Source organism: Schistocerca cancellata, chromosome 11 (genome assembly GCF_023864275.1).
Source record: "Schistocerca cancellata isolate TAMUIC-IGC-003103 chromosome 11, iqSchCanc2.1, whole genome shotgun sequence".
Taxonomy (NCBI): Eukaryota; Metazoa; Arthropoda; class Insecta; order Orthoptera; family Acrididae; genus Schistocerca; species Schistocerca cancellata.
In genome coordinates, this window is record NC_064636.1 from 39,359,723 (window position 1) to 39,376,632 (window position 16,910).

General features: G+C 39.9%; 1 protein-coding gene across 1 annotated transcript in view; it reads right to left on the reverse strand.

The window, feature by feature from the left end:
• Window positions 1-99: 99 nt before the first annotated feature.
• LOC126108157 (vitellogenin receptor-like) overlaps window positions 100-16,910 on the reverse strand; it is a 75,185-nt gene continuing 58,374 nt past the window's right edge. Inside the window, exons 19-27 of the mRNA XM_049913401.1 lie at window positions 16,510-16,752; window positions 16,031-16,186; window positions 11,628-11,779; window positions 11,197-11,288; window positions 7,607-7,844; window positions 6,169-6,346; window positions 4,631-4,749; window positions 1,982-2,199; window positions 100-310 (exon numbers count right to left, since the gene is read on the reverse strand). Of these exons, the coding sequence (XP_049769358.1) occupies window positions 190-310; window positions 1,982-2,199; window positions 4,631-4,749; window positions 6,169-6,346; window positions 7,607-7,844; window positions 11,197-11,288; window positions 11,628-11,779; window positions 16,031-16,186; window positions 16,510-16,752 (1,517 nt within the window). The 3' untranslated portion in view covers window positions 100-189. The remainder of the gene's footprint in view (window positions 311-1,981; window positions 2,200-4,630; window positions 4,750-6,168; window positions 6,347-7,606; window positions 7,845-11,196; window positions 11,289-11,627; window positions 11,780-16,030; window positions 16,187-16,509; window positions 16,753-16,910) is intronic.

Genomic DNA, 16,910 nt, shown 5'->3' on the forward strand with positions numbered 1-16,910 from the left:
CTTTTTTTATTACAAACTTTATTTTGCTTTAGTTACAATATTTTCACAAATACTCATTTACAGAGGTCTGTAGGGTTTTAACAAAGCAGAAAACCCAAACATTGAGAGATCATGTTAAAACTTAAATGCATATTTTTCAACTAACTTTGAAATAGCAGTATCACACGTTCACTCTTGACCTGCACCATTTCAGATGAATTCTTCCTCTACTAGATTAACAAACTCTTGTTCAGCAGAACCAGAAGCTCTGGCACTTTTTGAAGATTTTGGCTGCCTGCTAGCAGTAAATCCAGATTTCTGGAAGCGTATCCTGAAAAAGAATTACAGTGATGTGTATCAACCAAAAGGTTCCTTAACCAACTGACAATTTTCAAATGAAAAATTACCTTTAAGTTAAGTTTAAAGTCATCTTAGTTCCCAACTGCTTTTATACAAGCTTAGGATGAGGTCAACAAGAAATTTATATCCATACAAAATATAAAAGAAAGGCTCACTACTTAATGAATGGGAACATAGTATCAGAGGTATCTTCAACAGTGTGTTAGAGTGATACAAGAGAGGCTTCAGGTTACACGAATTTGGTACAGATAATCTAGGATTATTTATTAAAATAAGTACCATCAATGGTGATGTGTGGTGCCCCAAAGAGTCAGTGCTGCAATTTTTACTATTCAAGTCGTATCAGTAAACTGCCCCCACCCACCACCCCCAATTCTTTAAGGAATTGGATGCCCATGTATAAATTAGCTTCAAATAGGATTAAAAGCGAGTTTGTGTGAAATATTTTACATTCGGCATGTAAAACGTTTATGGTTTATAACCAAGTCCTAATTACATTGCTTTTGTTAGTTTCACATTTACCCAAGAACTAGTGACAAAAGTCATCAAAACTTGTAAACATAATTATGTAGTTTTGCAAGCACATTCAGGAGTATATAGATACTGTCTGCAAAGTATGTTGTGAATGAAGTAATAAATCATGCATGATGCTCAAGTTCTACTGTGTAAGGGTATCAAACAAGTTCTTCAAACATTAAAGAATTCCTTTGAGGTATAAAGTTTGGCATGAACTTGGTAATATGGGATCAGGATACACCCCATTACTGATATATTGGGCAGGGGTGTATCCTGATCCCATATTACCGATATATTGGGCAAATCTTCTGTCCTATCACCTGTAAGGGAGTGCCTGTCTAGATACGTTTCCCTCGGACAAAACATTCATTTTGTCGATACTGAATTATCTCCAGAGGGAGCTCAAGTAAACAAGCTGTGTAAAGTAAAACTGGTCATTGATGCCACTAGAAGTCCATGGCTAAAGTTGCCAAGGAATCAACTTTTAGTCCATATACGAGGAAATCTTGCCTTTTTTGGGTCATCTTACCGTTTCATTGTAAGTCAAGAAGAAACTTAAGCCTGTTTGACTGAAAAACTTATTCTCTCTTCCTCAGGGATGACAGATTGAGATTTACCAAGGCGATAGCACTCCACTAAGACTGAAATACAGGTCTAGGTCCTGCTTTTGTATTAAGACAGACAAACCTTACCCACCCGAATATTTTGGAACAAGTATATGCTTACATCACTACTATGCAATCAAAGACCTTGAAAGAATACATAAAAGCACTTCAGTGCAATTTGTATTATTTGGACTGGGATAAATTTAAGCAGCACAGTTTTGCTAGCGACTTGAAAAAAATATTCATAATTTCAGTACTTTTACCCAATTCCACAAGTCATAAGGCATGGGAAATGATAGATTTCAGATAAAGGTTTAAAAAACTCAGGCTGGAAAGTGATGCAGACAAATCTTTCACCCCCCCCCCCCCCCCCACACACACACACACACACACACACACACACACACACACACACACACACACACACACACACACACACACACACACACACACACACACACACACACACACACACACACACACACACACACACACTAGCAAGTTACCAACATTTTACATACCTGAGGTCCAAGTCCCTGAATGTGACCAGCTGCCTCTTGTATATGTAGTACACAGCAGCTGCTAGGCACACCACCACCAGCACGATCACAAGCGCTATCACCACAGAAGTGGTGTTCGTCCCCTCAGACACACTGCTCGGCTGGTCAGCAACCGTAGCAGTTTTCAAACCGTCCACAATTCCCGGGAGGACAAATCGTGGCTCCGAGACCTTCGCACCCTGCAAGTATTTGAAGTTCCATTTCTGCTAATAAATTTCTTAAGAGAAGAGGCACCAGCAGGATGGGAAATATTTAGAAGCTAAATATTTGCAGTAGTGCCAGGCAATATCAAGAACTGAAAGTAACAAATTGTTCCCGAGAACTGAAGGGAATCTGGTATATACATCCTATGGCAGACACTAGAACCAGCAATGGTTGTGTTTTCCTTTTATCTAGTACTGCCAATATGAACCAGCCCACATAGTGGACTAGCAGGTCCGTGATCAGGGTGTATACATGGACAAGGCAAAACAATTCCCGGATTTTTCTCAGATTTCCCGGTTGAAAATACACTTTCTCCGTGTTAAGTGACGGTATACTTTTCCTCGGCAATGTAAACTTATCAATCCTTAGACTGTATGGTTTTCTACACAGACGTAGAATTTGCCAGCACTTTCGAAAACAAAACCCACGGGAAAAGTTTTGGAAAGATCTTTGATATGCAGCAACATGTACACTGGATTTTTTCGTGTTACGGAGGTATAAATTCGAATTCCACCAAGCACTGCATGTTACTTTCCAAAGCAATGAAATTGAGACTGCGATGCACTTTTGTAAGCCAGTCATAGCTCATGTCACAATCTCACCAGCTGATGACAGCATAGGACACGTGATGTCGTCAACCAATAGCAAGATCACTCTTAAGTAGCACCAACACAAAAAACAAAAGTAATTGGTAGAAATTAATAGACAGTGTTGCTACAAGAAAAATAAAGCTTTCACAAATTATATTCATCTCCAACATCAATAAGCTGAAAGAAGCTAAGTTTTCACATATAACGCTGATCTTTTTGCGCATGTCACACTTTAAGAAACATCACACAAATGTGCCAGTAAAATTTTTAACAATGACGTAAATGTGATTTTCTGGGCTCAATTCTTCTAGATGGTCGTCCTCAAAGAGGAGATTTTTGAATGAGAGTCAAACGCTCCGATCTAAAAAATACATCATACATTCTTGCACATAGTTCATCTTGCACGAAAGGAAATTTACTTTGAACGTAATACTTTTCAAACCATCATTTGCAATATTTTCCCGTGACCTGCTAGAAATTTGTTCATTTCAGCAGTTGCTAGAATGCCAGATAACAGGCATCACTGCACCTGCACAGCAACGATGACGCAGGAAGCCCACATGTTCGTACATGTAAAACATTAAAAGATTAAAAGATCTTTCATTATATCAAAAGAAACAAGACTTCAAAGGGTACTTCAAGAGCATCAGAATTTCGTGAACCATACTAAAATGCATAATTCAGCTTAAAGTGCACAATCAGATGTCTAGATTCGGGTGTAAATTTTCCTGATACCAGTACTTTATTATCTCATGTTTGGTTCATTATTACGGCATAATGCCATATGAGCTAGAAGATGGAAAATGTGCACTTTAAATGCAGCGAACAGTTGAAACCAGCCAGCAGTGTGAAATTAAACACTGCGCTTCAAATAAACTGACTGCCTCAGCACAAAAGATTAATGAAAGCCAATCTCTTTATCAAACAGACAAAAATAAGTTCATTGTTCTGCAAGGGGATTAATGCTCGACTGTCAAAGGTGGAAATAAAACCTGAAACTAATACATATTTTAGCCTTCCGTAATTATGCTAATGTATTTTAATTCATTTGGTAGCTGCCAGCAACAGAAATCTTTTCATTTAATGTGAGCAATAACTGAAGAGGAAACAGAAAAATCACTAAACGTAAATACATATCACGTTGAGACTACCACCCCCTCCCCCCCCCCCCCCCCCCATTACCACTCAGACTGCTCTGTGCATCAGCCCCAGATCGGATTTCTGAGCCGGAGCAATGTAGATAGTGGCACCAAGGCACACATCTTTAGCCAGAAACAGGAAAGGTACTACTGACACACGACTCAACTGCGCACACGCAAGAGCCCACTCGCAACTGCTGAAGTGACTAATGTAAACAGCTGTCACGTCACACTCATTGGAGGCAATTTGTTGTTAGGAAGCACTGTATTCTTCCTAAAGCCTTTGACACACTTTGGATGGCCGACATTTGTACAAACACAGTGTTTTGTTGTGGAAGGCGCATTTCCTTTGCGACTAGTCTTCTTTTCGTTTTTTCTCATTCATGTTTTGTTGCTGCAGTATTATTCTGCAAAAAACGGGACACAGTAATATCCTTCGTTAGAGCATTGGTTCTTACCAGTCAAAAATCACAAATTTTACTGGTAACTAGAACAATGAATTCCTGGAATTCTAAAAAATTCCCAGGTTTTTCCCAGACGAAAAAATTCTGGAGGTTTTCCTGGATTGTATACACCCTGTTTATATATTATTTCAGCACTGTAGTTACTATTAATGTGCTGTCAAACATCAGTCCCAACTGCTTGACACTGTTTCAAGCCTGCTGCAGAAACCTTACCTCATTCTTGCAGCGGATGTTTTCACCTACGATCTGCCCGTCAGCACACAAGCACTTGGCCCCTCGAGGAGTTATTGCGCACATGTGGGAGCAGCGGTGATGCTCACAGGGGTTTACACCTGCAAGTCACAATGGCAGTTAGCATTTCTATATTTGTATTGGCACATTAATAATTGTCATTCTGTAAATCTAAAATATGTAAACTATATGAAATAAAATCTTTGTAACTTCTAAACAGTTAGTGTCAGACATTAAAACTGCACATTTGGCTGCAGGGCACAATGGGAATTAGTATGCACACGTTCATCAAGTGTCTCGTCTGCCATTTGCAAGTGAAAATGGTCACAGTACAGCATGCCTGGTGTATAGCACTTTAAGGCCTATTACGCGAGCACTAACAGCCAAACTGAAGACAAGTGGTCCAAGTATGCAATCAAGAATTTGATTCACAAGTTAGAGAACAGAGTGTTCACAACTGGTTGGCTGTGTCGGTCATCCGAAGAAAGGTTAAAATGCCTGAAAAGACCAAGAAGACGTGCTATGTTAATCAGCCCCAGGAAATCAGACAAGCTTTACAACAGGTGGGAATCTGGATTCATTGCAAAAAAATTGTTGAAGACCTGCATCTCTTCCCATACAAAATTCAAATGTATTAGTCATTAAGTCCCATGGCCATGGAATAGCAGTTTTATTTCACGAATACTGTTATCTACTGAATTGACTAACAGGACTTCAATGTGAATATGGTTTAGTGATGAAGCCTACCTTCATCTGGATGGATTTGGGGGACTGAATCTGCATTTCATTATTGAGAAGTCTTCACTGTGAATGGGTGAAGGTGTGGTGTGGTGGTGTGGTGTGCAATGCCAAGTCACAGAATAATAAGTACAATATTCCTTGATGGCAATGTGGCTACTGAAAGGTATATCAAGGTTTGGGACGATTTCGTCCCACTATCCAAAGTGATGTGGTTCACAACGTGTTCGTAATAAGAATGAGTGAAAATTATACGAGATGTTACCTTAAACACTCTTTCTGCACACTTTTGTTAAAGTCAGTACTTTGACCTCAGATGCACTGAAGTGGAAGTACAGTAACACTGCCAGTGAATATAGTGTGAAAGCCTTTCAAGTAAAATTTTGGGGTAGCTGATATTTAGCTACTAACATAATGTAAACCAAACCTATTTGTCTGAGGATACAAAGCTTGCTTTGTAGTTCACTCTGCTAGATTTATCTGGCACAAGCACATAGTATTGAGCAGAATCAAACAGCAAGTCGGGAATGAAAATACTTTAAAAATAATTACTACTCACAGGATGCATATATCTCCAACTTTATTTTTCACTGTACCTGTCTGACTACCTTCTCAATGTGGATAGTAGCAATATAACACTTCCCTATTGTTAATAGCACTAAACAGTGCGACATTGTACAGTAGACATTATGTCTGCAATTTGTATCATTAAGATAGATCAACTTCTTCCATATCCCAAGGTCCTGTCCCACATATCTACATGTACACACCATAGTACTCACCAGCTCTCTGGCGTGACTCTTGCATGACGGTCAGGTAGTCTCCGTCGTAGACATTTATGTGGACGCTCCGACACCTCTGTCCCTTTGTGAACAGCTTGCATTGCATCAGAAAGCCCGAATGCTCTGGCCACCAGTACAGCTTGTCCTCAAACAGCACCAGTCGTTTGGGTCTCTTTACCTGTGAAATACGGAAGGGTTGAAAAAACGGAGTATGCATATGCTTCAGTAATGGAATGAGGCAATTTAAGATTTCACACAACTGAAGTGTGTTTTATGTACTTCAACATTAACACCACTCAGGGATCAGGCCTTAAGCCTGTTCTTTGACTACTGCCTGTAATGCAGGACAATAGAGCATCTATGGCCAGGATAATTAGCATGTTAATCCCTCCAGCCACTATCAGACATCAGTTGTTACTGCTGCTGCAGCATTTGAACTGCTTATCTGGCCTGAAGGCTGAGTGACCTTGTTGCAGACATCTGTACCTCAAAGGTACCAGGAGCTTAACCTGAGTCCTGTGTCCAAGGCAGCAGCTAACTATGTGGCTACAGAGGTTTTTGGGAATAGCACCTATGACTTATTGAATGAACTGTTTCAGAGTGTCACTTAAACAAAAGTTCTTCGATCTCTCACCTGCCACGTACTGGCAATTTTGTGTGTAATTATACACAATCTACTAGGACGAGGTCTTTGTCAGAATTGGGCTTCATTAGCCGTTTGCCAATGTGGATATTTGATTTGAGCAATTAGTGTCGATTAAGGTTAATAGTAGTACCCAAGAAGCAAGAATTCTGTGCCCGTGTCATTCAAATAACTGTGTGGCATGTTGTCTTAATGCATAGTGCTTATATGTTGTGTTTCAAATTAGAGCTGAAGTGTCACTTTTTAGCTGGGATGGGCAACAGCACAAGCTCCATCACATTATCACATTAAACAGTAATTGAATTCTCCCTTCAGCCAACACACACACACACACACACACACACACACACACACACACACACACACACACTCTTTGCTGGAACAGCAAATATTTAGCACCAAGATAAACACTAAATTTTTGACAATTATTTCCCCACAATCAAGTCTAAAGCAATGATGCAAAATACGGTGTACTTTAGGTGTATATTGTAAATACATTTTCAGTTTCCAACAAGTAAGACTTAAGTTATGTAGTGAGCTTTGAAATGTACCATGTAAAAGATGGTGTAAAAAAAAGGAAAAACATTAACTAGCAGATTCTAGAAGAAACTTATTTTGAATTGTCTGTTTTTGATTAACCGTTTAGACTGGCCCACGTTAACCTGGGTAATGTGGAACCCTCAGTATAATACTACCGAGCTGTACTGTCCTGTTACTGCCAGTCCCCAATGTGCTTAACACTCTGCACTACTTTGAGAAGTGTCCAGTGTCTGTACAAACTGGTCGGAACCTCACCTCCGACGTGAACTCTGCCGTCCTCTCTTCGCCGTCGTACGTCGCCGACTCTACGACCTGGAAGGAGGCGTCCGCCCAGTAGACAGTGCGCCGAACTGTGTCCAAGGCCAGGCCACTCAGCGACCCCAGACCCGACTGTACCAGAACCGTCCTGCCGCCTCCGGCGAGGTCTGCCCTCCTGATGCTGCCGGCCTCTCCTTTTTCTACTAAAGTGCTCATTTCGGTCCAAAACAGAAATCTGGAACAGTCAACACAGGAACATTGAGTACCTCTGTTGTGGCATCTGTAAGGGGTTCATAATACCTTATCCAATGAAATATTTTTACCCTGCACTGGTCAACAGTGGATTTCCAGGATTGGAAATTGAACAGAAGGGTATGAAAAGGTTATGGGTAAATTTGCAGAGGATACGGAGGCCAACAGGAACGGGGAAACGACTGATTTCTGTGCCAGTATGGGCTTAGTAATCACAAACTCCTTTTTTAAACATAAGAACATTCACCAGTATACTTGGGAAGGCAGGGGAACCAGATGTGTCATTGACTATAAAATAACAGATCAGGAATTCAGGAAGGCTGTGAGGGACACACGTGTATTCAGGGGATTCTTTGATGACGCTGATCATTATTTAATCTGCAGTGAAACTGGAATTGTGAGGCCGAAAGTGCAGGAGGATAAGAGTGGAGAAACTTCAGGATAAGGAAATCAGGCGCAAGTACATAGTGGTCTCAGAAAGGCACCAGTTAGTTGAATGTAGTCAATTACAGTCATTGGAAAAGGAATGGACAAGTTACAGGGACACAGTACTAGAAGTCGCTAAAGAATGTTTGTAAAAGTAGGATGAAGCAAACAGCTTGGTGCAATGACACAGTCAAGGCAGCCAGCAAAAAGGAGGTGTATCAAAAATGGCTACATACTAGAACTCAGACAGAAAGTTACGTTGAAGAAAGAAACAAAGCCAAACATAATTGCAGCATCCAAGAAGAAATCGTGGAAAGACTTTGGAAACAGGTTGGAGAATATGGGTCAAGCTGCTGGAAAACCATTCTGGAGTGTAATTAGCGGTCTTCGAAAGGGAGCTAAGAAGGAAATTAAGTATTTTGGACAGGTCAGGAAAACTGCTGGTGAATCCTGTGGATGCCTTGGGCAGATGGAGGGAATATTTTGAAGAGTTGCTCAATGTAGGTGAAAATGCGATCAGTAATGTTTCAGATTTCGAAGTAGAATGGGATAGGAATTAGGGAAATAGGATCACATTTGAGGAAGTGGAGAAAATGGTCAATAGATTGCAGTGCAATAAAGCAGCTGGGGTGGATGAAATTAAGTCTGAACTCATCAAATATAGTGGAATGACAGGTCTTAAATGGCTACACAGGATAACTGAAATGGCCTGGGAGTCTGGACAGGTTCATCAGACTGGACAAAAGCAGTAATCACACCAATCTTTAAACATGGAAACAGAAAAGATTGTAACAACTACAGAGGTATCTCTTTAATCAGCGTTGTGGGTAAAATCTCCGCTATTGTTGAAAGGAAAGTGTGAGTATTAGTTGAGGACCAATTGGATGAAATTCAGTGTGGGTTTAGGCCTCTTAGAGGTTGTCAGGACCAGATCTTTAGCTTACAGCAAATAATGGAGAAGTGTTATGAGTGGAACAGGGAATTGTATCTCTGCTTTATGGATCTAGAAAAGGCATATGACCGGGTTCCTAGGAGGAAGTTATTGTCTGTTCTACGAGATTATGGAATAGGAGGCAAGCTTTTCCAAGCAATTAAAGCTCTTTACATGGATAGTCAGGCAGCATTTATAGTTGATGGTAAATTGAGTTCATGGTTCAGAGTAATTTCAGGGGTAAGACGAGGCTGCAACCTGTCTCCACTGTTCATATTATTTATGGATCATATCTTTAAAACAATATGACTGGCTGAGAGAGTAAGATAGGTGAACACAAAATAAGCAGTCTTGCATATGCAAATGACTTAGTTGTGATGGCAGATTCGATTGAAAGTTTGCAAAGTAATATTCCAGAGCTAGATCAGAAATGTAAGGACTATGGTATGAAGATTACCATCTCCTAAACGAAAGTAATGTCAGTGGAAAAGAAACTGAGTGCCAAATAGGAGGAACAAAGTTAGAACTGGTCGACAGTTTCAAGTACTTAGGATGCATATTCTCACAGGATGGCAACGTAGTTACAGAACTAAAAGCGAGGTGTAGCAAAGCTAATGCAGTGAGGACTCAGCTATGATCTACTCTCTTCTGCAAGAAGGAAGTCAGTACCGAGACTAAGTTATCTGTGCACCGTTCAATCTTTCGACCAACTTTGGCTATACCAATCTTTATGACTTCTGTGTAAAAGCTGTTATTTTCTTTTGCCAGAGAAATGTGTAATATCAGAAATGAATTGTCATTAGTTCCATATGAAACTTGGAAAAAATTGCTACTGAAAACTATCTTACTAAAAGATGTGTAAGCCAAAGACTATCCTTTAAATGATTGAGTGGTTGAATGGTTTCAAATGTGGTTGAGAAGGCATTTAACATGAGTTGTTCAGTATCCCCTTCATCAAAAAGTGGGTAATCCTATTTTATCTGACCATCAGTAAAGCAATCAATTGCTGGAACTGTAGCAACTGACAAAGAATGCTAGGAAAATTATACGTAACCAATGTACCAAGAGGAAAGCATGTGCACAAAACTTGTGCCAAAAATTCATACCATCTAACAAAAAGGAGCTTGTTAAAATGTGTACTGACTCAACATTGTGCAAAATGCTCCTAATTTCTTGGAAAGACTTAACAAGTGACTGATCTGTTTTTCCATTTTGATCCAGCAATGAGGTGCCAGTCTTAAGAGCAAAGAAAGCTCAAATCAGCAATCTACATCCAAAGCAATAACTTTGTTATTTGTGGAATTTTATGTTCACTGGTTCTGGAATGTCAAACTATCTACCAATATTACTACATTGAGGTTCATGGTCAACTTCATGAGAGAGAGACTACCTGAATTTAAGAACAAGTCAAAGGGTCTGCATCATGCCATTGTACAGGCTCTTACTGCATTATCTGTTAAATAGGTTTGTTAATGGGAACCTATTTCCCAATAAGATACCAACATCAAAAATATTAATCTCTTAAAAACCCTCAAAATCCTTCACTAAATCATACACTGGAATCAGAATGAAACAATGAAATATCCAGGATGAAATACTGACAATATTATCAAAAGGATAGGATGCTACTACCCTATGGCAGATGTGCATGCACACAGTCTTTGGGTAAAGACTTTACTCCAATAAATGAGCAAAAAGCATTCTTGCACTTTGATGGGTCTTTAGAGCATCTAACTAGGGTAAAAAATTTTCACTGACAATACAGACCATGGCAAATAAAGCATACTTTATAGAAGATGGCTAACAACACTGACATCCAACTATTCACCTGAAGTTAGCTACAGGAAAATGAACTACCTTTCCTAACAGAAATACGACAATAGTTTGCTACCCATGTGAAATTCTTAATCTTTAATTTCCTGATTTTACACAAATTGTGGGACCCGAGAGCACACTTACTGGTTCTTCTCATACTCACCCAGCAAGTGGATCAACTGCAATGTTGCCAATCCTACTGCCACTTACAGATGGCACCACAACAGCACACAGCTTCTCCGTCAGGTGGCACACCTGTGGAAGAGAAAACTGTAGTCAGCAACCACTTCTATGTCGTTACTGAAACTACTTGTCATCTGACTCATTTCACACAGTGCTGCAGTGTCACCACTGGCTGTCACCTGCATTCACAGTGGAGATCACTGCAACAGGGAGTTAAATAAGCTGCTAGATATGCTACAGAATTACCCACATCCACTTCAGCACCTACGAACTGCAAATGAAGCAATGCTTCAATGCAACACTACGACAGCTTAATGGTGGGAGCTCAAATTTGACAACTACTCCGAGGCAATTAACTGAAAAGCAGTTTTAACTACAGTGAGTATCAGTTCCACACCCCTTTGCACCCACCTGTATGTCACTTTGCCCAGCTGGCACATCATTCACGTAGTAGATGTTCTTTGTGATCCAGTCTACTGCCAGCTCTGTCGGGTTACCTACCCCCTCCACATACGTCCTGTTGTGGGTCTTCAGTGACTGGCAGTAAATTGTTGCCGTTTCCCCTGCAAATTAAGGAGTTTTACTGCTCTTTAACACTGTTTTAAATCTGTGTGTATCAGTAATGAAGTAATGAAGCACATTGTGAGTAATCAGACAAATACTTGCTACAAAAATTTGCAACAGTAAATGTAATTTGTTGAAAATTACGAAGTGACTCAGAAGAACCTTTGACAAAATTTATATGTTCTTAAGTTTTCACATTCTGAACTATATATACAAATGCTTTTATCAACTAATAACTATAATTTATCGAAGGAATGGGTAGGTGCAAAAATACGGGAAGAAGTTTTTAGTATTTGTTTATACTATCTACTCTGTCAGCTCCTTAATACATCAGATCAAGTTCAGACCACAATTTGATATGTTAAGAAGGGGGCCATTTTTGTATAATCTCATAAGAACATCATGTGCAAAATAGCAAAGTGAAAATACTGCTTTACAAAGAATCATTTTTTACAGCATTGAATGTTTCTAGAGTATAAACCGTCGGTGTGAATAAACCTAAGTTGTGAGGTTTAATACCAGCAGAGGGGAAAAATGGCAAGTTACACTCAGTCCTAAGAAATAATCACGACATTTAATTAATCAGCACATTATGAGAGAAATGGTTTTCTAATTAGATGCAGGTAATTCAAGGTCAAAATTTAATTCCATTGTCAAATATGTTTGTATCTAAATAGTGGCATTAAGACTAAATTTGAGAAAAAATTTAGTGTATAAAGCAGGTTGAACAGATTGGTGTTTAACAAAACTACTTGACAGTCTCAGAATTTAGAAGTATTCCAGCTTTATTTCAGGCTATAGCATTTAAGACACTGCAAAAGACGAATCTGCTAGCAAGAAAATCAGTCATCTGGAACTCAACAGCCAGCCCACAGTCAACTTTATGACATTTAAAACTACAAAACAAACTATTTGTCTCAGTCCCACAAACAGGACAAACATTTACAACATTCCAGTTTTAATTTTTGGGCTCCAACCCTAGAAGATTTATATTTCACATTTTAATGTTGTCTAGAAAGTCATTTTCAATAACCCAGATTACAGACCGAATTTTATATTTCTTAACAGTTACATATTGCTTGTAAGTTTTTCTACAACCTTGAGAAATCTGTCACTAATAAGTTCAAGATTTTAAGAGTTCCAACATGACAATGTGAGATCCAACTCCTTAAAGGAGTTCTATTAGCAGAAATTGTGTTCAAATGGTTAATTTTGATGTAGGATGCGAAAGAGTTTAGAGGACTGCTGGTGCCTCAGACAGGCTCAGACTAAGTTAACTGGAACTTAAAATTAGCAGGAGCTCACCCCAGCTTCAAAGCCACATTAAGCAAGACAATGCATACAAGTTGTTAATTGCATATAATATGAACAGTAGTAATTGAGCATATTGCTTGTTAAAGACAGCCATTTGTGAAAATGGCTGACTACTAAGATGTGTGCTTGTGATGGAAAAATCATTTGGGGGCAGTCAAAAGTAAATTCAAACTTTTGCTAGGTACTGAACACCACATGAACAGCCAGTTCTGCACAGAAACCTGTTGAGTGACACTGCTCAGAAGTTGAAATTACAGTATTCCATGCTTTGTGGTGTGTGATAATAGCAACCAGCCTGTCCAGCTACAGAAATTAAATTTAACAGAATAGCTGTGGACACCGAGACAATGTAAGGCAGACAGACTTACATGAACTAGACTTAAAAGTTCTAAAGTTCGAGTGTGCAATTCTTACCAAGTCTGCTTAATGGATGTGGTAGTAAGCTTTCAAATACGAGTTTGACAATTTGTTGCAAAATTTGTGTAGCATTTCCATAACTTGTTAGACAAACATGTCTTAAGTCTCAGCACTATTTCCATCATGTGGAGATTTAATGATGAAACAGAGGCCATGATCCAAAAATAGTCATGAAACCTACTTGTTGCTGCAGCAACTCACAGAAGTTGAGCTAACAGAAGAGTATCTCAACTGCTTTTCCATTCTATTCACAAGTGGAAGATAAAGAGATACTGCTTCACTGTATAGCCTGTGCCCACACAGTGGTTGGTAACAGAGGTGCAATAATATTGACAGCAATAATATTGACAGCAATAATATTGACAGCAATAATATTGACAGCAATAATATTGACAGCAATAATATTGACAGCAATAATATTGACAGCAATAATATTGACAGCAATAATATTGACAGCAATAATATTGACAGCAATAATATTGACAGCAATAATATTGACAGCAATAATATTGACAGCAATAATATTGACAGCAATAATATTGACAGCAATAATATTGACAGCAATAATATTGACAGCAATAATATTGACAGCAATAATATTGACAGCAATAATATTGACAGCAATAATATTGACAGCAATAATATTGACAGCAATAATATTGACAGCAATAATATTGAGACATTATGAGATGAAGTGTTGTCATTTTTCAACTTTGAGATACAAAAGGGTTGCTCAGCTGTCTAATAAATGCTTCTCTCCTGTTGGCAGACAATAGCTGTGTGTTAAGCATATATGTTGAGTGTGCATGACTCATTTGTGAGAGTTTACTGTGGTGCCCTGTTTCAGTAGAATTACCAGAAGACAGGTTTCACCCTGTCTCCAGCACAACATTCATTCTCATAGTTCCCAACTGAAACAATATTATATAGAAGTTATCACAGTTTGGGAAGCAGTGATAAACACCAGATTCTTCACAAGGAGCAGTGTGGTAATACTAATTCTGCACTCATACTAAAGTGCATTAAAAAGTCAAATGGAACAAGGGTCATGAATTAAATTAATAAAGAAGCAGTTACAAATAAGCAAGCAGTAATTTGAATTTCTTGATTCCAGGGCACAGTGGGATCTTCCATAATGAAAGACAGCAAGATGAACAATGAACTTAGGTGAAACTAAACAAGACTTCCTTGCCAAGAAGTGGCAAGCTCAACAGAAAGCTACTGGTGCAGATGCAATGGAATTTAAACAAGACAAAGGAGTAGGTTATGGCCAGCTGCAACCTAAATTAAGTCTCATTGGCTTACTGACAGATAGGAGCAGGATTTCTATGAATGGTTAGATGTATGCACTTAAATCATTGCCAATTCCCAATCCAACGTTCCAGATAGGACTGAAAGCACCACTGATGTTCTATCCAACAAATCAGACTGGGGGTCTCTTGTTCTTATGTACCAGGTATTTTATTGTATTGAACTGGGGGACCTAGAAAAGACAGGCTTCATTTCCAGGGTTGACAGTGGTTCACAACCCCACTGAAGGCTACAGCAAGCCCCCTCACCCCACTGCCGCGCCACACCAAACACTTCTTGTTCAGTTCAGCCCCCAGTGGACCCCAGGAATGTCTCACACCCAACTAACTCCAAATGTTTGTATGGTAGAGTAATTACGGTGTATGCATACGGGGAGTGTTTGCGCAGCAATCACCAACATAGTTTAAGGCAGAATAAGGGAACCAGCCCACATTCGCCGAGGCGGATGGAAAACCACCTTAAAAACCATCCACAGGCTAGCTGGCAACCTGGACCCCAACACTAATCCACCAGGCAGAATTGTGCCGGGGGACTAGTACACCTTCCCAGAAAGCAGTACGTTAGACCACACGGCTAACTGGGTGGGCCCTGTACCAGGTACAAGATAAATATCTGTGTTTATTGCAGAAGTTCTGCATCCAATTGGTCACACCTGACCCAAAAGAGCCCTAGTATTTAATAGGCTGCTCAATCACTTCAATGTTAGTGGCCTAAGCTTCTAGTGTTACATATTAATCATCTATTTATACTCTGTCAACAGGAATTGAAGTACATAGTACAACAAAGATAAAAAATATTGTAAGTGGCAAATGGCTGTACGGCAATAGCCAAATGCAGGGGAAAAGTCATCAGCTGACTGACCACCACAAGTGCCTTCATGCTGTGAAACTATGCAGGTCTAATGTGATCATGACACTGGCAAAAGATCTGGTGATCAAGTTTAAGCTAACACTTCTCCACCCATGCTGGGCAAATACTAGTAATGCCAGCAAGATTCAAACCACCCTCTTCTGAGTCAATCACCACTTTTTGCTCTGAACATTTGAGAAATTTGAGTTAGCAAGTTTGTAATTAAATCAGCTCTTATGGGAGGTGGTAGTGTATGTGTATGGTCATCACACCAATGATTTTATGCTTCAAATTGCAGTTCTGTTTATCTACAACAAACTTCTATTAGACGACTGGGAAACAGATCTGGGAAGACTCACGAGTGCTCCAGCAGATGGTGTACACCCTGGCATCGACGTCCAGACCCGTGACCCTCAGGAAGTGGTGCTTGTGCAGTACATCCACACTGGTCAGAGACTGCGACACCTTCCTGATCTGGCCTCCTCCCGTCACTAACACGTACTCCATGGCAGGCCCTGCAGCACATACCATCAGCCAGCCTCATCTTTGGGAGAGGCTACTGCACCATGCACAGATATTTTTCTGAGTAGTTCTAAGTATTTCTGTGCATACCAGAAATATGCCTGGTACACATGGCAATTTTAGAATTACTGTTAAAATTGGTTTCTAGTAGAATTATTTGAAGGCTTGAACTTACAATTAAATACCAAAATGAAAAGTTATTTAACACATCTAATGCAAGTCACCTCCAAATGTATTTAAATGTGGACCTGCAAGTTTTCTGCCTGAAAAATCATTAACTCTTAGACCTGTGACACGTAGAAATCAGCTAGCACACCTGTCGCCTTGCAGGATGTCCTATCGATGCGGAGCACAAAGCCACCAACACAGCTGCAAGAGAAGCCACCCGGGCTGTTGACGCAGACCTGCGAGCAGACTGGGGGCCGCACCCGACACTCGTCCACGTCGTGGCAGCTCTTTCCGTCCTGCCCGAGCTCGTAGCCAGCCCCGCAGTAGCAGTGTGGGCCTGCCGGGGTCGCCCGACACTCCCCGTCACAGGGGTGCCCCAAGCACGCCTTGCCTGCAACGAATTCAACTTGACGAGTTGCCCCGAACAGACTGTTACGACCGTACAAAAGGCAATTGATCGATAGGGGCAGTAAGTGTGAAGAGAGAAAATTACCTCACAGTAAACTTCAAATAAGCCGACTGCAGTGTAATAAATTTAATGAAAGTTTA